This window comes from Lissotriton vulgaris, chromosome 2_1 (assembly GCF_964263255.1).
Source record: "Lissotriton vulgaris chromosome 2_1, aLisVul1.2, whole genome shotgun sequence".
In the NCBI taxonomy this organism is placed as follows: Eukaryota; Metazoa; Chordata; class Amphibia; order Caudata; family Salamandridae; genus Lissotriton; species Lissotriton vulgaris.
Window position 1 is genome coordinate 839075792 of NC_141687.1, and position 22553 is coordinate 839098344.

Consider the following 22553-nt stretch of genomic DNA (forward strand, 5'->3'; position numbering starts at 1 on the left):
TCCCCCCTTTGTTAAATAAATAGCACAAACTATCATGGCTTTTGGTTTTCTAAAAACGGTGAGCAACGCTTGATGATCTATGACAAGGGTGAAATGATTTGCGTACAGAAACAAATGCAAGTGTTCACACACATACTACAGCTAAGCTTTCTTTCTCCGGTTGAGAACAAGCATGTTCAGTATGAGATAGACTTCGGTTCGCTTAGGACACAGTGTTATGTTATGTTACTGTCCATTTCTAAAGAGCACGTTTACCAGACGGTCTCTTGGCGCTAGGCAGCTGATCGGCCTTCCTCCCCACTGACTGGTAAGCCTGTCTGAAAAGCCATGTCTTCAGGAATTTCCTAAATCTGATAAGATCAGAAGTGGACCTAAGTTTCATACTCGAGGGGCGATAACGGCGCATCTACGCCCTCCGATCCTTTGTTTTTTTACATGAGTGGATCACCAGAAAGTGAAGGTGGCTAGATCTTAGTGCTCTAGAACGGCAGTATTTTATGATCTGAGATTTCACAAATACGGGGTAATTCAAATAGAGGGCATTAAAAAACATACAACATGCTTTAAACATTGTTCTCTGTGCGACTGGCAGCCAATGAAGGTCCATGATCACTTAGGAGATGTTGCTGTTTGACCTTGTGGGATTGGCTAAAGTGCTCTGGAACTTTAGGATGTCTATTTTCTCATCTCTTTGTGGTGAACTTAGTTTCGCTTTCATTTTGTAAACCGTTACCAAATGGTTTTCCTTCCAGCAGCCTTTTTCATATTTGCCCGATAGCAGGACATTTAAATGTATGTGGAAAAGAGAATATACAGCGAAAACTTTTTCTTCAAAGATTTCACTCGGTAGGCCTCTGCTTTGTGTCAGCTCAATGCTGATTCGTTTTGGCTTGTTCCAGCCTCCATATCAGCAGCTTGTCAATCAGCACGTTCCTCCGCTCTTGAAGCCATGAACACTTTCTCCAAACTGAGTGTTTCTCTCAGCATGCTTCGTCAAAAAGCATCAGAGAGGCAACCATCAATAACTCTAAGACGAATGGTTTCTTCATTGAATTATTTTGAATTTGCAGAGCTCTATAAGCATACCACATCTCTCAACAAACTCATCCATCGTCTCACCAAGTTGCTGTCTTTCTTGGTTGAAAATGTATCTTTTATAGTCATTAAGCATTGGATTGAATTTGGTGTCCAACGTCTTCTTGATCTGATGTTAAGATATTTCACCAGCTTGTGATATTTTATTTAATCACCTCTTTTACTCCCTCACCTGCAAGGTTCTTTAAGTATTTGATGATCTTGTTGTCATCGGTTTCATCTAGCGTGTCTTAATTATCAAATGTTCCAATCCATACAGTCCATCTGGTATCAAATGGAAGCAGCACTTTCAGGAAAATGGCGGCGTCAATGCCAGTTGTGAGTAGGGCCCTCTCCAGCACGGTCTGCTGCCCGCTTGGACTGGCTCCATTCACTTCCAAGTCCTAGCTGCATGCTTGCATCAGTGTTGTCACAGCCAATCTGATGTTGCATGGCCTCTTTCATCTTTGGCGGTGAGAAGCTGTGTAGTCAAACTTCTGCATCATACCTGGTTTTCACTGCCTTTAGCATTTCTTGGTGCCTGGATGCTGCTGCTGTTGGTGGGCTTGTGCACCTGGCTATTGCAGCCTTCTATACCTCTCTGTACCTGGTTGTCGCTATCTTTAGCAATATCGTACTCTATGTATGCTGATTCTCTGTTTTATGTTGAGGCACAGTCCCTCTTCTTTCTTCCTTACCAGCAGGTTCCGGCTCAACTGTGACTGAAATTTCCATGGGAACTTCATCTTCTTCAAAAGCCTTGTACTGGCTGGAGTGGTGCTTTGACTCCAGATATACCAACTGCCACTGTTTCATTTCGACTGAGGTGTACGTGTCATGCACGAGCAGTTTGCTGGACCTGGGCAAACTCTCAGGGAGAGCACTCTAGTTTCTTAGGGTTACAGATCCTCTACTTCAACGACAGATGTAATGTCCTCCCCAGCCCAGTAGCATGCAAATGACCACGCCACACACGGAGCTCTGTAGCGCACATCTTTATTCTTCAGACTGCAACTGTTAACTGAACGCACTGCATTGCAAACTTTATTAACCACATCCAGCCACACGTACGTAATAGTGTAAGGAGTCTGTCGAGGGCCACTAGAGTCTTCATGCACATAATTACAGGACACCACACCGCCTATAAATTATTCCTCCAATAAGTCTTTATGTGACTGGTTTCCAGCAAAACTTAATGCTGCTACTGGTGACACTCCTGAAGGAGTGAGGATGGGGACCTCGATGGAAATGGACATATGAATATGTAAATTATTTTCTTGTCTGAATTATCTGTCTCCCTCCAACCCCAAATGCTTCCTTTGCACCATATTTCTTCCTTCGCACCACGTTTCCTACATATATAACTACACAAGCAGACAATGATTTAATTCGGTTCTCAACACAAACCAATTTTAGCCTTTTTTATTCATATTTTTGTTATTGACTTCTCTTCTATATGAAAGATTCTGTTATTGGTTTGTACTGTGCGCTAAAGGCCAAAGGCAGTTATTGTTAACCAAAAATCTATATTTAACTATTGACTGCCCAAGCACCTGCATGAAAGGGCAACCCATCCAATCAGCACCTCTACCCCGCTTTCTACCATGTGCTTCAATAGCCCACTTCAGCAGTTCATGTACACCTTCGGCAACCAATGGCCTGCTCTAATCCTTTTTAGTAGCTATTGCTCCTGTTTCCCTTTAGCTCTCGACTATTTCAGATCTACTTTTTCCTAATTCAGCCCATCTTCAAGGCTTTTTCATTAATTTTCCCCTTCAGTTCACCACTCTCTTTCCACACTAACATTTTAATCCTCTTGTCCGTTGCACTTTATTTAGCAGTTTCCTCTTTCTTCTTTCAAAACTCCCTCGCCACATTCGGGTTCTGCGCTCTCCTCCCCTTGGTTTCCTCTTTGGAGTAGTGATAGCTTTGTTTTTTCCTTCTCAAATCAGTTCTAGGATATCCCATCCCCAACCAACCATTCCCCCCGCACCAGACTTTCTAATTACAGTTTCTTTTAACTCTTTCCATACATTACCCAACTGAGCATTTTTGTGTCAACTTTTTATGTGAACAAGACTAGGCAGCCACATAGATTTGTTGGGTACCTCTTTGCTTCTAGTTCCAGGTTGGCAGCATTCATCTCCTCCAGTAGGTGTTGAGGCACCCTGTATTGTGGATTCTGTCGAGCTGAAAACATAATAATAAGTCTGCTTACCATGGAGTCGGCACATGCTTCATTTATTTTTAGATTATTTATTTATTTACTTGGTAAAGGAAATAAATAATGTTTTCAAACACAAATCCTTTGGCACAGGTATTAACAGTAAGGTACGTATTTCAACTTGTTCAGTTTGTAGCAGATATACATTTACTAAGTTAGTTGTGGGAATAAGGAAAAGGATACACAAACAGAAAGTACATTAAATGTGATACCTGTTCAAGCAAATTTACAAACAGAACTAAAACATAATTGGAGACCGAGATGAGGAATATGCTACTTACCAGTATGCATCTGTTCTTGGCATGTAGGGCTGCTGACATTCATATCTGTGCATAGATCGCCGCCTAGTGTTGGGTCCGGATGATTGCACCTTGTTGTCCTGGAAGAGTCTTCGAAGTATCACAAGATAGGTGGTTCCTCCCTTGGACTACAGTGTGCATGGGCATCCTCTCCATCTTCAGATTGTTTTTCGCCATTGTGGCAGAGATGGAGTATAGTACAGTAAGAAATGTCCATGCAAAAGAGAGAGTGCTACAGCTGTAACAGGCACCGGGGAGGAGGGTGGGCGATATGAATGTCAGCAGCCCTACATGCCAAGAACAGATGCATACTGGTAAGTAGCATATTCTGTTTGAGGCATGTTGGCTGCTGAATTCATATCTGTGCATAGACTGTATAGCAGTATCTCCTCTAGCGGTGGTTACCTGTGCCAGCTGCAGCAGTTTGAAAAAGAGTTTTAAGAACAGCCTGTCCTACAGCAGCTTGCTGTTTGGAATGTACGTCTACACAATAATGGTTTGTGAAAGTGTGTATGGTAGACCATGTGGCTGCTCTACATATATCCTCAAGGGGAATATTCCTTAGGAAAGCCATGGATGCCCCCATTTTGCGCGTGGAGTGTGCTCTGGGGGGACTGTTAAAGTGTGTTTCGCTTTTTGATAGCATATTTGAATGCATTTAACTATCCATCTCGCTATTCCTGACTTTGATATGGGATTTCCTTTATGTTGTGGTGCGAAAGAAACAAACAACTGTTTTGTTTTTCTGAATGCCTTTGTTCTGTCAACATAATATAGCAGAGCTTTTTTGACATCTAGGGTGTGCAGGGCTCTTTCAGCTACTGACTGTGGATTTTGGAAGAACCCTGGCAGTTCTATAGATTGGTTGATGTGGAAATTGGATATGACTTTTGGCATAAACGTAGGGTTTGTTCTAAGTACTACCCTGTTTGCGTGTATTCGCATAAAGGGTTCTTGAATAGTTAGTGCTTGTAGCTCGCTAACTCTTCTAGGTGAGGTAATAGCAATAAGGAAAGCCACCTTCCATGTGAGAAATTGTAGTTCACATGAATGTAGGGGTTCAAAAGGAGGCCCCATAAGTCTGGTGAGTACAACGTTTAGATTCCAGACTGGTGAAGGTGTTTATTTTGGAGGAATTACTCTTTTGAGGCCCTCCATGAACACTTTTATTGCTGGTACTCTAAACAGTGAAAGGTGTTGTCTGTTTTGGAGGTATGCTGCTATAGCAGCTAAGTGTAGTCTTATAGAAGAATAAGCTAGGTTGCACCTTTGAAGGTGCAGTAGGTAGCATATGATGTTTTGTATAGAAGCATATAATGGATTGATTTGGTTATTGTTACAGTAAATAACACATCTTTTCCATTTAGCTGCAGAACATTCCCTAGTAGTTGGCCTTCTTGCCTCCTTAATGATGTTCATGCAGTCTGGAGGCCAGTTAAGGTATTCGAACTCTAAGACTTCAGGAGCCAGATCGCTAGGTTCAACTGATTGGGATCTGGGTGTTTGATTTCTCCATGGCTTTGAGTCAGAAGACTGGGTGTGAGTTTTAGTCTTTGATGAGGCACAACTGAGAGTTCTAGGAGGTTGTGTACCATGGCTGCCTTGCCCATGTCGGAGCAACTAGGATCATTGTGACTGACTGTTGCCGGAGTTTGCGTGCCACTAGTGGAATTAGTGGAGCTGGGGGAAAAGCAAATCTGCCTGACCAGTTCAATCATATCGCATTGCCCTGTGACAATGGATGTGGGAAACTGGCGGCAAAGTACTGGCATTTTGAGGTTTTTTTGTGGCAAACAGGACTATTTCTGGGTGCCCCCATTTTTGAAAGAATGGTTGGAGGACTTGAGGGTGAATCTCCCATTCGTGTAGTTGCTGGCTGTGTCTGCTGCGTAGATCCGCTATCTGATTGTCCTTCCCTGGGAGATGTTTTGCCAGGAGAAAGATGTTTTTTGGAATTGCCCACTTCCATATGCTTTGCGCTAAGTGAGACAGTTGTAGAGAGTGCGTTCCTCCCTGTTTCTGTATGTAGTACATGGCTGTCATGTTGTCCGTCCGGATCAACACAGTCTTGTTGTACAGGTGTTTCTGGAATGCTTTTAGAGCTAGAAATAATGTTAGCAACTCCAAATGGTTGATATGCAATTTTTTCTGCTGGGTTGTCTAAAGCCCTTGCACTGTGTATTGGAGTACGTGAGCTCCCCAACCTAACAGTGATGCGTCCGCTGTTATCACTATTTGTGGAACCTGCTCTTGGAACAGTCATCCTTTGTAAAGGTTTTGTGGGTTCCACCACTGCAGAGATGTGTATGCATGACTGTTTACCAACACTAGGTCCTTTAATAGTCCTTGAGCTTGGTTCCACTGTTTTGCTAGGCATTCCTGCAGTGGACGCATGTGAAGTCGGGCATGAGGGACAATGAAAATGCAGGAGGACATCATGCCTATGAGCTGCATGAACACTCGAGCTGACAGGGAGTGTTGTGGTTGAAATTTGCGAATGAGCATTTGCATACTGGCTAACCTCGCTGAGCTTGGATATGCCTTTGCCAGCAAGGTGTTTATAGTAGCTCCCAGATATTGCTGTATGTGGGATGGCTGTAGGTTGGATTTTGGGTAGTTTATGGAAAAGCCTAAGCTGTATAGCAGCTGAAGTGTTTGAGACATATGGCTTTTGCACTGTTCGTACGATTTTGCTTGTATCAGCCAATCGTCCAGGTATGGATAAACGTGAATGTGTTGTCTCCTTAGATGTGCAGCTACTGTCGCTAGACATTTTGTGAACACTCTCGGAGCTGTGGTCACCCCAAAGGGGAGAACTTTGAATCGATAGTGCTGGTTTTGGATTGTGAGCCTGAGATACTTCCTGTAAGAAGGATGTATAGGTATGTGGAAGTAGGCATCCTTGAGGTCTAAGGTTGCTAGGAAGTCTCCTTGCCTAAGCAACAGGAGGACTTGCTGTAGAGTGATCATGTGGAAGTGCTCCGAAAGTATATACTGGTTTAGGGGTCTGAGGTACAGTATTTGTCTGAGGGACCCGTCCTTTTTGGGAATGAGGAAGTATAGGGAGTATACTCCTGTTCCTTGGTGATGGAAAGGGACTGGCTCTATGGCCCCCTTTTCCAGCATACTTTTCATCTCTTGTTGTAACAGGGCGATGTGTTCCGTGGACTTTGGACGGTGTCTGGGTGGTATGTTGGGTGGAGTAGAAGTCAGTTCTAGACAGTAGCCATACTGGATAATTTGTCATACCCACCTGTCTGTGGTAATGTTGTTCCAGACTGGTAGGAACTGTTGTATTCTTCCTCCGACCGGTGTTATGTGGTCTGGAGGTAGTGTATTGAAGTCACTGTTTTGTGGCAGTGGAGGCTCTGTTGTTATTGCCTCCACGTCCTCTCCCCTTATTGCTATTTCCTCTGTATCCACCTCGATTGGGACCTTTATTGAAGGTGGACTGGGTATTGGCTTTATATGCTGAGGCACCTTGTGACGTGTTGCCTCGTGCAGCTCCTCTGTATGATGAGTGCCGAAAGGAGCTTTTATGCTGTTGGAACTGTAGCGCATCCATTGATTTTGCAGTTTCAGTGTCTTTTTTCATTTTATCCAGAATGTTATCTACTGCTGGTCCAAAGAGGAAGTCTGGATTGACCGGCTGGTTTAGAATAGTAGATTGCTCCTCGCTTTTAAAGCCTGAGATGCGTAGCCATGCGTGTCGTCTTAGCAAGACACTAGTGTTAACGGATCTTGCTGCGGTATCTGCTGCGTCTAATGCACATTTAATGGAAGCATTTGTGAAGAGCTTCCCCTCCTGAATAAGAGCATCAGCTTGTTCTTTGAATGGCTCCGGTAGATGTTGCAATATGCTCTCTAGTCTATCGTAGTGTGCCCTATCGTAGCGAGCTAGTAGAGCCTGCGTGTTAGCTATTCTCCATGAATTGGCTGCCTGAGCAGCCACTCTTTTTCCCGAGGCTTCAAGGATTTTTGATTCTTTATCGGGAGGTGGTGCTTCTCCAGTTGTTTGGGAGTCAGCCCTTTTTCGTGCATTAGCTACAACTAGTGAATCAAGTGGTAGTTGACCTCTAATGTATGTGGGGTCTGTAGGGGCAGGCCTATATTTTTTCTCAACCCTAGGGTTGATAACACGTGCTCTAGCTGTATCCTTAACACCATCAATGCTGATGGTATTCCCCTCCTGTGCTGGCCCTGATTTATTCCCATTGTTCATGACGAGCTCAGCTCGACATGAGTGTACGAGAGGTGTACCTCATGACGAGCTGAGCTCGTCATGAGCATCGAAGGTGTTAAAGATATCAGTGGCGTGTTTTAGTACACCCTTTAACATAGGGAGTGTTTTAGCTGTTCTCTCAGAAGAGGCAAATGTGTCAAAAAAGAAATCCTCCTCTATTGGGTCACTATGCATATCAACATTGTGGTATAGTGCGGCCCTGTCCACTAGTAGGTTAAATGCTACTGTATCATCTGTGGGTGATGGTTTAACTGGGTAGGAGGAGGTGTCAGGGATGGGATGTGTATCATATGGGTCTTGTTGATTGTCCCATGTGTTATCCTGTGTCTCTGGGTCCTGTGGATAGTTATAATCCTGCACAGGATCCTCTTCTGCATAATCTACATTATACTCTGACTGTGTAGGAGAGTAAGGGGCATAAGGTGTGGTAGGCATAGTAGGAGAAACAGGTTCGAAAGGTCTAAGTGGAGAAGTGGCAGAGTCTTTCATTTTCTTTAGAGGGATTGGTAAAGAAGGTTCAGTGTTCACTGGTCTCTTCTTTTGCAGTAAACTGTTACCTTGCCAGTCTCAAGGACTATGTACAGTTTTGATTGTTCCTCTTCTAGAGGATCAGGGTGAAAGAGTTCTTCTTCCACTGTCCTTGGTTTTGGAGTCGAATCCTTGGTTTTTGTCTTTTTTGGTTCGACATGTGTTTTTGGATCGACAGGTTTTGTCAGTTTGATAGGCTTAGGTGTCTTTTCAGCCTTCTTCGGGTCGAGGCTTGGTTTCGGATCAACCGGACTTGTAGGTCGGACCGTTTTTTTCTGAGTTTTGACCTTCTTTGGTTGTTTGTCCTTTGTCGAATCGATTGGTTTCTTCGGTTCGACTGGGTTCTTCGGAGCAGTTGTGCTCGGGTCGATCGGCTTAGGCGCAACCTTCTTTGGTTGGACTGCTTTCGGTTCATTGACTTTCAGTCTCGGTTACCCGGCTTTTTCGGTGCGACGTTCGAGTCGACACCCCTTTTCGGGTTGACGACCTTTTGTTGTAAAGGCTTACGCGGTACTTCAAGCCTCGGCGGCCTTTGGGTCTGCGACTTTCGGTACGATGACCTTCAGTCCAACAGCCTTCGGATCGACAACCTTTGGTTTTTTGAGAACATGACTTGGGCCTGGAGTGTCAAAAGGCTTTTTCTTGGTATTCGTAGCCGAGCTTGAATGCGGGGCTATTGAATCAGTGTCTTGATCTTGGCTAAGGCATGTTGGCGATGCCTTGACCGGAGCCTTTGTTCTCGGTAGAGTGGGTTTCAGGGGCAGTGTACTCACGGTTCGCCCATGCAGGATCTGTTCATCTTCCGAATCGTCCTCGACGGCCACGATCTCTAGATCTGAGTCGTCGTCGAAAATGTTTTCCGGGTCTGGTGCTGGTCTTTGCATCTCTTGCCTAGCGGCCCGTCGATTCCCGATTGTCTTTTTGGAACAGAATTGGGCAAAAGCCAGGCAATCTTCTTCTTTATGGTCCGGTGACAAGCACTTGTTGCATACTGGATGTCTGTCAGTATGCGGGTACTTGGAATGGCATTGTGGGCAGAATTTAAATGGACTCCGTTCCATCGACGATAGGCCCACGTGGCGTCGAAAGGCCCAACGGCCCGCGTAGACGACCGGAGAGAAGAAGGAAGCTTATCCGAGGTAATAGGCACCGAGTGGAAACAATACCGTTGATTCCAAAGTTTTGATTCCGAACTTCGAGTGTAGGAAAAATATCCGAACCTAATGGCGGAAAAAAACAATCTGAAGATGGAGAGGATGCCCATGCGCACTGTAGTCCAAGGGAGGAGCCACCTATCTCGTGATACTTCGAAGACTCTTCCTGGACAACAAGGTGCAATCATCCGGACCCAACACTAGGCGGCGATCTGTGCACAGATATGAATATCAGCAGCCCACATGCCTCAAACAGTCTGAGCAAGCTCCAGAAGATGGGTCTTCAGTCCCGCTCTTAATCAACTTACAGTGGGTTTAGCCGTGAGATCCAGGGAAGTGCATTTCAGTAACGTAGACCAAGTAGATGAAATGTAAAGAAGTTTGATGGTGCATAAAGGAGTTTAGGTACTGAGAGAAGGTGGAGATAAGCACAACACAAGGCTTGAGAGGGTGTGTCTTGCTGATTTCAGACATACAGGGGTCTTGGTGTTTATTTAACAGTCTTATTGGGCACACCAGCACCCGGAGGCATTTAAGTGCAAGGATAGCCTTGAACACCACAGAGGGAAGTTTGAACTAGGTTCTACAGCTAGAAGCAGTTATAGAACAATTCGGTGTTTAAAGATGGGGAGGGAAATGTAGATATGGTGGAAGAAATACAGTATGAGAAAAAGAACTAGGCACCCTCAGCAAATATATTTTGTTTAGAGAAACCAAAGAAGAAAATAACAGAAGAAAGACTGAAGGTGCAAAGCAAAAAGTCTAACTTAGGAGTGAACAGCTGATACCACCTTGTGTGTGGTTATGAGGTATTTGTTTCAGGGTCCTGGCACAGTCCGGTATTACTATACATTATGAAATCTAGGTACAGTTGTTTAATTCAATCCCATAACCACCATTACTATGGCACTACAAATGGATAATCAATGTATTCCTTTTCGCAAATGATTCTCCTGAGTTAGCAAAGTTGAGTAGCCAAGTCCAACTATCATATGGTAATGATAAAAAACTCAGGAGAAACATACAACTAGAAACAATAATGAGCACAACATTCCACTAGTGATATTACTTCAAAGAGCAGTAGGACTTAATTACAGCTACCTAAAAAGAGACCTTAAATAATAATTAAAAAAACATAGAAAACCAAAGATGCTAGGAATGTTTTGGACCACAATGCACCCCCAAATGTAACTGTAGTACTTATACAACAGATATGTGTGTAATATTGTTCCTATGCCTTTATTATGTTGTAGAGCTATTCTTGGGTCAAACAAGGAGCTTCAAGACTCTACATGATACTCTTTTCTGCAGGAATAGCGGAGTGTAAATCATGGATCTTCACCTCCCCAGAGAGGCCTAGTACTGGTTGGAAGGATGGAGCTCTGTGGATCAAGGGTGAAGTGGAAAATCACCGACAAGTAGGGAGTCCGGCAGATAGCCACCCACAGGTGTTTTGGATCCAGGGCTTCTGTCCACATCACCAACCTCAGATGAGACACAAACCGAGGTTAACACAGCTAAGACTTGAGAGTATATTCCAGGATCATGTGTACACATGCCTGGAAGAATTGCCTGAGGCAAGAGAACTCTATCTAGAGCCAGTTTGACCCCATACACTAATCACCCACAATTGGGGATAGAGTTTGGAAAATTCATTACTATTAGTTGAATAGAAGTGAATGGGATGGGGCAACAGACACCTCAAACACTGAGGGGGAGAGGAGTTCAAAACCCACCGCCTGAGGCAGGAGGAATTGAGAAGGGTACAATGGCACCTTGGTAAGAAGTGGTGGAGATGTGGACTACAACCAGGTAACTGGACTCTGAATGGAAAATACGACTGTTATGACTGTGACACAAACACAGGGACATGAATCCCTGAATCTTAATTTCTTGACCTGGAATGTTAATGGACTGGGCCACAAGGTAAGGAGAGTGATGATCATGAGATTAGGGAATAGACATGAATCTGACCTGATCCTCCTGCAAGAGACCCTCTTGAGGGGCAATAACTGTGCCTTTCCAGGGCAGGGCAGGTACAAAGCGCTGGCCCACTCAGGATTTACATCGGCCTCCAGAGGGGTGGGGATTCTGGTATAGAAGTCCCTTTCTCTGTCGATTGCTCTAACATGGAAACATGGAAGGACACAGAGTGGTGTTATGCAGCAATACTGGGGAAATGGAATTCGGAGATGATTATGGTGGTTTTGTAATATTTACCCCCAGGACAACAATTGGGATCCCTGGAGAGGATGGAGAAATTAGATTATTTTTAAGGGGGGGAGACTTAACCTGACCATGCAATCAGATCTGGATAGAATGAGTGCAGCAGGTACCGGAGGAGAGAGTATCACAGACTGAAGGACTATGGGACTACTGGACTTGTGGAGGGCAACACACCCCGATAAGGAAAATGTTACATACCCTGTCAGCATCTGTTTGCGGCAAGTATAGCTGTTGATTCAAAATCCAGTAAGAAGGAAAATGTTACATACCCTGTAAGCATCTGTTAGTGTCAAGTATTGCTGTTGATTCAAGAGCCAGTCATTCTATCCAGATCTGATACAATCCGATCTGGATAGAATGACTGTAGCAGGTACCGGGGGACAGTATCATAGACTGAAGGACTCTGGGACTACTAGACTGGGACTACTGGACTTGTGGAGGGCAACACACCCCGATAAGAAGGAAAATGTTACATACCCTGTAAGCATCTGTTTGTATTGCTGTTGATTCAAGATCCAGTCGTTCTATCCAGATCGGATACAATCCGCTCTGGATAGAATGACTGTAGCAGGTACCGGGGGACAGTATCATAGACTGAAGGACTCTGGGACTACTAGACTGGGACTACTGGACTTGTGGAGGGCAACACACCCCGATAAGAAGGAAAATGTTACATACCCTGTAAGCATCTGTTTGTATTGCTGTTGATTCAAGATCCAGTCGTTCTATCCAGATCGGATACAATCCGCTCTGGATAGAATGACTGTAGCAGGTACCGGGTGGACAGTATCACAGACTGAAGGACTCTGGGACTACTGGACTTGTGGAGGGCAACACACCCCGATAAGAAGGAAAATGTTACATACCCTGTAAGTATCTGTTTTGGCAAGTATTGCTGTTGATTCACATGCTGTGCACAATACTGCCATTTAGTATTGGACCCATATGTGTGCAAGTTGTTTTTCTTCAAAAAAAGTATTTTGAGTCACAAGGTACTGTGACTCCTCCTCTTGCTGGTTATGCACATGGTCATCAACTCTACTGTTGGATTGTTTTCACACACAGTGGGTGAGGATGGAATGTGAAGTGAAGCGCTGTATTGAGAGTTGTCCAAGCAAAGAAAGAGGAGAGGGAAATAGAAAGGGGAGGAAGGTGGGAGCATGTGAATCTACAGCTCTTAATGCCATGAACAGATGCTTTTTGGGTAAGTAACATTTTTCGTTCGAGGCATATGAGCTGCAGATTGCACACTGTGCATAGATTGTATAACAGTACCCATCTCTAGTGGCGACCACCCCTATCTGTTGCAGTAGTTTGGAATAATGTTTTGAGAACAGCCTGGCCCACATTAGCTTGTTGCTTGGTTTGCACATCTACACAATAGTGTTTTGTGAATGGGTGCAGTGTAGACCATGTAGCTGCTCTGCAGATGTCATCGAGGGGAATGTTCCCTAAAAATGCCATTGAACCCCCTATTTTTCTTGTAGAGTGGGCTTTAGTAGAAACAGATAACGTATGTTTAGCTTTGTGGTAACAAATCTGTATGCATTTGACAATCCATCTAGCTATCCCAGATTTTGAAATGGAATTACCTTTGTGTGGTGGAGAGAAAGACACAAACAGTTGTTTTGTCTTACGAAAGGGCTGTGTCCTCTCTATGTAGTATAGCAATGCTCTTTTGACATCTAATGTGTGAAGAGCTCTTTCTGGTACTGTCTGTGGTTGCAAGAAGAAAACGGGTAGTTCCACAGATTGATTGAGATGGAAGGGAGAAATGACTTTGGGTAAGAATTTTGGATTGGTACGCAGAACTAACTTATTGTGATGCATTTGCAAAAAGGGTTCTTGAATGGTTAGTGCTTGTAGTTCACCAACTCTCCGCAGAGAGATAATAGCTACTAGGAACGCAACTTTCCATGTTAAAAATTGTAGTTCACATTTGTGTAAGGGTTCGAAGGAAGGTCCCATTAACAGTGTGAGAACAACGTTTAAATTCCACACAGGTGAAGGTGGTGCTCTGGGAGGAATTATTCTTTTAAGGACTTCCATAAAGGCTTTAATGGCAGGCACTCTGAACAGAGATAGATGTTGTCTGTTTTACAGATATGCTGCTATTGCAGAAAGATGTAGTCTAATAGACGTATAGGCTAAGTTACATCTTTGGAGATGCAGTAAGTATCCTATGATGTGCTGAATAGACACATCAGAGGATTAATATTGTTGTTGTGACAATGTATTACAAATCGTTTCTACTTGGCGTCATAACATGCCCTAGTGGTTGGACGTCTACCTTCTTTTATAACATTCATGCAGTCTGGAGGAAGGTTCAAATATCCAAATTCTAGGATTTCAGGAGCCAGATCGCAAGGTTGAGCTGAGCTGCGTCCGGGTGTCTGATCTCTCGACGGTTCTGTGTTAAGAGGTGTGGAGACAGGTGTAATTTTTGGTGCGGTACTACCGACAGTTGTAGCAGTATGGTGTACCACGGCTGTCTGACCCACGTTGGGGTTAACTAGAATGAGGGTCAGAGAATGCTGCTGTAGTTTGTGTACTACTAGTGGCATGAGTAGTAGAGGTGGAAATGCGTACACAAATCTGTTTGACCAGTTCATCCATATCGCATTGCCTTTGGACAGTTTGTGTGGATATCTGGTGGCGAAGGTTGGGCATTTGGCGTTTTCGTGGGTGGCAAATAGGTCTATCTGAGGTTGTCCCCACATCTGAAAGAATGGCTGAAGAACTTGCATATGAAGTTCCCACTCGTGGGTCTGCTGTGTTTGTCGACTTAACAGATCCGCTACAGTATTTTGTACTCCTGGAACATGCTGGGCTAGAAGGAATATGTTTTGAGATATAGCCCACCGCCATATGTCCTGTGCTAGTTGAGATAGCTGCAGGGAGTGTGTGCCTCTCTGCTTCTGTATGTAATACATGGCTGTGATGTCTGTGCGGACTAACACAGCTTTGTTTGATTCTTGCTTTTGGAAAGCTTTTAGTGCTAGGAATATTGCTAGTAACTCCAGATGATTGATGTGGAGTAACTTTTGTTGTGGTGTCCACCTGCCTTGCATGTGGTGTTGCAGTAGGTGGACTCCCCAGCTGGAGAGCGATGCGTCCGCAGTTAAGATTATCTGAGGAACTAGCTCGAAGAACGGTCGTCCCTTGGAAAGTTTTTGGGGTTCCACCACCGCAGAGAGCGACGAGTCCGACCGTCTACCAACACTAGGTCTGTCAATTGACCTTGAGCCTGGTTCCACTGACGTGATAAGTATTCTTGTAGCGGACGCATTTGAAGTCTTGCATGGGGCACTATGAAAATGCAAGAGGCCATCACCCCCATGAGTTGCATGAACACTCTTGCTGGAGGGAAGTGTTGTAGCTGAAACCTTGTTAGAAGAGTTTGCATGCTGGCTATCCTTGCTGGAGTGGGATAGGCACGCGCTTTTGAGGTGTTTATTGTGGCACCGAGGTACTGTTTTACTTTGGATGGTTGTAGATGGGACTTGGCGTGGTTAATTGTGAACCCCAAGTTGTGAAGCAGTTGTATTGTGGTATGAGTGTGTTCCACGCATTGGTTGTATGAGCTGGCTTTTATGAGCCAGTCATCGAGGTATGGATGTGTTATCTTCGTAAATGCGCTGCCACCACTGCTAAGCACTTGGTGAATACTCTTTGTGCGTTGTGACTCCGAATGGAAGTACTTTGAATTGATTGTGCTGTCCGTCTATTACAAATCTGAGATAATTCATGTGAGCCTTGTGAATGGGAATGTGGAAGTATGCGTCCTTGAGATCTAAAGTAGCAATGAAGTTGTTTTGCGACGAAGCGGAAAGACTTGTTGCAGTGTGACCATGTGAAAATGGTCTGACTATGTATATGTTTAGTGGTCTGAGGTCTAGAATAGGTCTTAGAGAGCCGCCCTTTTTTGGAATCAGAAAGTATAGAGAGTAAACCCCTTTGATTTGTTGGTGCAAAGGAACTGGTTCTATTGCACTTTTTTGTATCAGGGATTGTACTTCTTGCTTTAACAGTGCTAGATGTTCTTGTGACATTGGACGCTGTTTGGGTGGTATGTTTGGGGCGGTAGATGTTAGTTCTAGATAGTAACCTGATTGAATAATTTGTCGCACCCACCTGTCTGATGGGATGTTGGTCCAGGCAGGAAGGGTTTGTTGCAGTCTTCCCCCCACAGGAATGGAATGTTAGGGGGGGAAGGGGAGGAAAGTCATTGGGTAGGGGTAGAGGCAGAGCATGAGTTGTTGGTTTTGCCTCTGCCTTTGCTGTGGTTACCCCTGTGACCCCCTCTTTGGTAGGCCTTAGTGAATGTGGATTGGCTAGAGGTTTTGTAAGAGGTGGAAGGACTTTCGTCGGAGTAGCCTCTAGTGTTGCTTCTGTATGATGAGCGACGAAAAGAACGTCTGGGAGCTTGCTGTTGCAAGGCTCCCATAGATTTTGTTGTATCAGTGTCTTTTTTCATTCTTTCTAAAGACACGTCAACATTTGGGCCCAATAATGTGTCTCATCAAACGGCTGATTAAGGATGGAGTTTTGTACCTCAGGTTTAAAACCGGAGATACGTAGCCAAACATGTCCACGTAGGAGGGTGCTGGTATTAACTGCTATTGAGGCGGTATCCCCCTGGAGTTAGAATAGTAAAGTAAACCCCTACACTATCCAACTCTTAGAATAAAAAATACTTACCCATACTTATGTTGTAATGGCATGCGCTGTAATGGATCCTGCGTTGTAAAAGTTTTGTTGTAATGGTATGCGTGGTAAAAGTATGCGTTGTAACGTCATACATCCGACTGTGGGTGTGGGAACCTGGAGGCAAAGTTTGGGCATACCAGAGGTGGGGCCAAATGCTGGCAGTCTTGGAGGAATATTTGCAGGTGGAGGTCCCACTTGTAAACTTGTTGGCTCATCCTGCTGAGGCGGTTGGCAAAGTTATTGTCCACTCCTGGCAAGTATTCAGCTAACAGAAGGATCTTGTGTCAGGCAGTCCACCTCCAGATGCTTTGGGCTAAGTGAGAAAGCGGAGGGAATCTGGTGCCCCTTGCTTCTGAAGATAATATATGGCTGTCATGTTGTTCGTTTTGATGCGGACTACCTTGCCAATCAGGTGGGGAAGGAAAGCTTTTAATGCAAAGTGAACAGCTAGTAGTTTCAGGTAATTTATGTGGAGACCCTGGTGACTGGGTTCCTACTGGCCTTGGGCAGTCAAGTCCTGTAAGGGCACGCCCCATCCTGTAAGGGAGGCATCTGTTGTGATGATTCCCTGCAGAAGTGGGTCAGGAAAAGGCCGTCTCTGCAACAGGATTTTAGTGTTCCAACACTGCAGAGAGCCACAATTGCAGAGAGTTAGATCATCCCAATTACCCTCTGCTTAAGCTCACTAGTGCGCTAAGCACTGCTGCAATATGTGGATGTGTAAACTGGCATGGGGTACTTAGGCAATACAGGAGGCCATCATGCCAAGGAGGAGCATGACTGTCCTTATTGTGACTTGTTGGTCTGGTTGAAAAAAAGGAATTAATGTCGGATTACAAATCTGAGGTACCAGCAATGTGCCGGATGGATTGGAATGTAGCCGTCCTTAAGGTCGAGTGTGGCCATGAAGTTGTCTTTTTGTAGTAGTGGGATGACACCCTGAAGGGTAACCAGGAGAATGTGAAGGAGAATATATGCGTTTAGGGGCCGGAGGTCCAAAATTGAACTGAGGAACCCATCCTTTTTGGGGATCATAAGTATAGCAGGTATACTCCTGTGCCCTGTTGATGAGGGACAGGTTCCATCGCTCCTTTGTGAAGGAGCGCTTGGATCTATTTCCCTGAGTAGCCTTCGGTGTTATAGGAAGAGTGTTTTTGTGAGGTGCCCTTTTGGGAGGTGTGGAAGTGAGCTACAGACAATAACAATGATGGATAATATCCAGCATCCACTGGTTAGAGGTGACATTCGGCCAAGCGGGTAAGAAGCTTTGGGGACTGCCCCCCCGACATGTGCTACATGACTGGGGGGGAAGGAGAGGCAGGTTGGAGTTTGTGGTGGTGGGAGCTCCTTTGGAGAACCATCCGTACCTCTGCCTCTGATGAGGTTACCCCTGTAGGAACCTCTGAAGTAACCACTAGAAAAAACTGCTGTGCCTGCAGACGATGGTAGGTTGTGGAGGTTTCTGGGGTGGTGGGCTTGTAGCCTCCATAAAAAATAGTTTGGTGAAAGGAGCCACAATTACCTGCCGTTTGAAGGCTGGCCATTGCCTTCGCTATCGCCGTATCCTTTTGGTTTTTTTTCCCCCAGCATCTTGTCATCTTGGGTCACGAACAGATGCTAAACTTTCAACTGCATATTGAGTAAACCAGAGATACAGAGCCAGGCATGCCATATACAGAGGGACATTGGAGTTAATTCCCCGTGCAGCAGGATATACAGCATCTAGAGCACAGCATATGGTGGTATTAGACATCTGTTTTCTCTCAGCAAATGCCTCTAGTCCTGTTTCCTATGCTCCTCTGGGAGATGTTGGAGAAGCTCCATCATCTCATCCCAGTGGGCCCGGTGATACCTAGAGAGGAGGCCGACACAATTGGCAATCAGCAAGTGGTTGACTGTGCAGCCACCCTTTTTACTCTGCATCAATGTGTTCACTCTCCTTGTCTGTTGGAGGAGCATCACGAGTAATCAGAGTTAGCCCTCTTACTGGCAGTAACAATCAGGGAGTCAGGTGGAAGTTGTCACTGTATGTTCAATGGATCAGTAGGGAATGGCTTATACTTCTTGTCCACCCTGGGTGTGATGATGCTGGCAGGGACGGGGTTCTGAAAAATATCAGGGGTGTGACGGAGTATACAAAACAAACTAGTCGGAGGGTCTTAAAAAGTCACCTAAAACTATGATGACCTATGTGCCTGTACGTACCACAAGTCACTAAACCGAGGTGACATGCTTCATCATCTGGGATCTCCTCATAGCTGTAAATCCTAGTACAGCCGAGGGCTACAACCCCCACCCACCCACTGTGAGGGAGGAGCACAGAGATGTTTTTATTAGTAATGTCCCTATCCTAGGGTTCCTAAAACCCAGAATGAAGAGCTAAAGTTGTAGAATGTGAGTGATGAGCGCAAGGCAAACTAAAATAAAAATGTGCTAATGTGAACTAAAACGAACTATCAGGAGGCACAAACATTCTTTAATTGTTGTCTTGTGATGTCAGGATTAAAAACAGTGCAAATAGAGCAGTTTTAACATACAAACTGCAACCGTGGTCTACATGTTTCAGCTATGTTGACCCTACAGGTGTCTAGCCTTCTTCAGCACCTAGATATACATTGCTACTGCGTAATATGTGTTCAAAAATAGGAAGTTTAAACCAAATAATTGATGAATGGATACAATACAACTTATATCACACTAGATCTCAGATGAAAGTTTCATGTGTATAAGTCAACCCGTCTCTTGCGAGTAAGGGACAACACCTCACCTGGCAACAGATCAGGACGTGAGGCACCGCTCTCGTCGTCGGTAGCCCGGGCTGTACAATGCTGCAACCGGAGGCCGTTTAATGGAGTATGCCACTGAGCATGGGGAGGTATTGATTGGAGGGGTGAGTGGAGAAAAGGGTTTCGAAAAGGAAGTCTTCCTCCAGAGGCTCACTATGGAAATCTACATTATGAAAAGAGGTAGCCATACCAATCAGCTTGTGGTACGAGGTGGAATCCTCTTAAGAGGGTGGGGGGGGGGGGGGGGGGAGCGGGGTCAGTCCTCCCTGGTGAGTCAGCATCTTAGTAATCCAAAGGAACTCCCGGTGGAGGTGTATGGAAAATATCCATTCTCCCCTGTGTCTGACTGAGGAGACTCCTGAGGTGTGTAAGGATTAATGTTGCCGGGAAGGTGGGTGGGGAAGGTAAGCACTGTGGAGAAGTGGTGAGGTGGAGAAAAAGGTAAAGGGCTTGAAGCCTTATCTGCCTTTTGGCGCTGCTCGGGAGATGGTAAGTCCAAAACTTCCTTCAAGAACAGCTGATGCTTGAAGGGTTGTGCGCCAGGCACCGCGGGGTGGCTAGGATTCGGCCCGCATGAGGGCGAATGACCAGATGTTTTTGTCTGGCTTCAACCTCCTCTCGCAACGTATGGAGGATCAGTTTAGTAGAGTCTGAGCCGAGGCTGGTCTTTAATGTCGGCACTGACGTTCTTGGTTCCTAGGAAGATTTTAATGCGAAGGTGTCAGCTCCAGTGGGTGTGTCGGCGTAGAGATGGACATGCTCAGTACCACTGAGCCGAAGCTGGGCGTTACGTCCGAGGTTGGTGGTTGTCAGTGGCGAGCTGTGGTCCACAACAATCCTGTGAACAATAATATTGAAAGGTCACCGAACAGTCCAACATGCCAACATACCCAAGGTTGTGAAACAACCTCCATTAATGGGCAAAAGAGCCACCTATTAGCGAATGTCGGTATGGAGGTGTTGCATGACAAGCCCTGAAATCATTCTGAGTGACATCAAAGTAGGTCGCAGTATCTAGGTAATTGTGTAGGTGAGATGTGACTTTCTTCCTCTCAGATCATCACTAATACTTATTTTTGACAATATCAGGCATACAGATCATGCTCCATTCCTTGCACCATTAAGAGTGGTCTTGTCTCTGGATTGAAAGATGGCTCTACCTCTGTTCCCAAACTAGCCAATGCCTGGATCAAAGGCACACTTGCCTTTGGGTGCAAGTACTTCAGTGTGGCAAATCTCCCCCTTCCTCCAGCATAAGGTTTTTAATTTTTCACTCTAATATCCTCGATCAGAACGGATCATGCCTTCTCATCCTGCTGACCTATCCTCAGCCTTTGATACGGCCAAACACAATAATTTGATAGACCTGCTGCAACATAGAATGGGTTTATCGGGATCAGTGCTAAACTGGTTTACCTAATTTCTCCATAACCGAACACAAAAATTCAAGGTCAATAACACTCTCTCCAAGCCTGTACCAGTAACGTTGGGGGTACCGCAAGGGTCCTCACTGTCTCCGACATTGTTTTACCTGTTTCTGAAGCCTCTCACCGAAATGCTACATGCTTCCAACGTGCAATATCATATATACACCGACGACACAAAACTCTACCTCAAGATCCACACCCTTGAAGACATTAAAGAGCTTAAAACAATGCTCTGGAATACCCAGACTTGGCTGGCAGAAAACCATCTCAAATTGAACGCTCTGAAGACCGAATTCCTCTTTATTGCCCCGCCCGCCAAAGTCCCCATTATGCAAGACCTGATCAAACTTATTACTGAACTCAACATTCAACCAAACATTGTAGACTCAGCAAAATCCCTGGGAATAACTCTTGACAGCAACCTCACTATGCAGAAACACATTAGTAATGCTACAAAGGGAGCGAACTTCCAGATAAACACACAGAGGAAACTGAAACCGTTTCTACCAGTCAATGACTTCAAGCTGGGAGTACAAGCGCTAGTTATCCCTCGAGTGGAATACGGAATTGTATCTCTGTGTGGCCTCCCAAAAGCTACAACAGCACCCCTTAGAGCCTCAATAAATACGGCAACGAGACTCATCACTGTCTCGAAAAGAAGCTCCCACATTTCCCAAGACATAAAAGCTCTAAATTGGCTACCATTTGAAGCCAAAATTCACCTAAAAATAGCGTGCATGACCCCTAAGGCTATACATCACAAGACTCCCAGCTATCCAGCACAGAAGCCGACGATATCTGGTGGGACATGATCCTCAAGAAGTGCGGAAAACCTGCTGTTGAAACTACATAGATTCAACAGAAAGAAAACATATAAACGAACCTTCTCTGGGATGGCGCCCAGGATATGGAATAGTCTCCTCCCAGAAACCAGACTGAATGCCTCTACTGCATCATTGAAAAAGGAACTAAAAGCAATTCTTTTGGCAAAATTCACCGGATCTTAGACCAAAGAAACTCAGAGTTTATTCGTACCCTTACTGGTAATCCTCATTGCGACAAGGGTCCATTCATTCACTCGAGTCACTTTATCTGACCGCTACTTGATTCAGAAGACTTTCTGTTTTTGTTTGTACCCTATTGCCTCCCTTTGCACGAGTTTTTTTTCCGTATATGTTACTTACATGCATCTATCCATTTTGTATAATTAACCTCATGTAATGTAAAGCGCTCTGATATCCGCAAGGTTCTTGTTCGCGCTCTATAAAACTTTCAAATAATTAAAGATAGTGGGGGAGCCTGGCAGTCGGTCTCTGAGGCTCCAGAGAGGCAAGACGATCTTTAAGCTGGACCTGCTCGACATGAGGGGGAGGAAAGTATGCGCTCACAGCAGGTTGCCCGGGAGAAAGACTCACACATCCGGGCCTAACACTAGATAGCAGGATTATGCCCAACATGTGTATCTACTGTTTAACATGCCTCAAACTCATGCATCTACTAATCCACAGGTATACTTGAGACTAGATTATTTCTTGATACCCCAGATACAAGGGAACCGATACTGTGATACTACTCACCTACCCCGAGGCATCTCAGACCACTCCCCATAGTACACCAGACTGACAATACACATTAAGGTAAATAGGCCACCATGGCGACTTTATCCCTGGGAAATTAAAGGCTAAGACTTGAAGAAACACCTCCTAAAAGTCACAGAGAATTACTTGACAGAGAACACAGGATCAGTAGAGTCTGAAACAATGGTGTGGGAGGCATTTAAAATGGTAATATGAGGTTATCTCATAGCCAAGATCTCTGGGAAACATGAAGAGGCTGCCAAATTAGTGGGAGACCTAGAGCAGCACCTGATACAATGGGAGGG

The 22553-nt window shown here is 44.9% G+C and overlaps 1 protein-coding gene across 7 annotated transcripts in view; it reads right to left on the minus strand.

Annotated features, from left to right (window-relative positions):
- USP40 (ubiquitin specific peptidase 40) overlaps positions 1-22553 on the minus strand; it is a 703484-nt gene that overhangs the window by 438053 nt on the left and 242878 nt on the right. For all 7 annotated transcript variants that reach the window (XM_086956273.1, XM_086956270.1, XM_086956267.1 and 4 more), the window contains one exon: positions 3183-3264. In XM_086956273.1, the coding sequence (XP_086812399.1) occupies positions 3183-3264 (82 nt within the window). The remainder of the gene's footprint in view (positions 1-3182; positions 3265-22553) is intronic.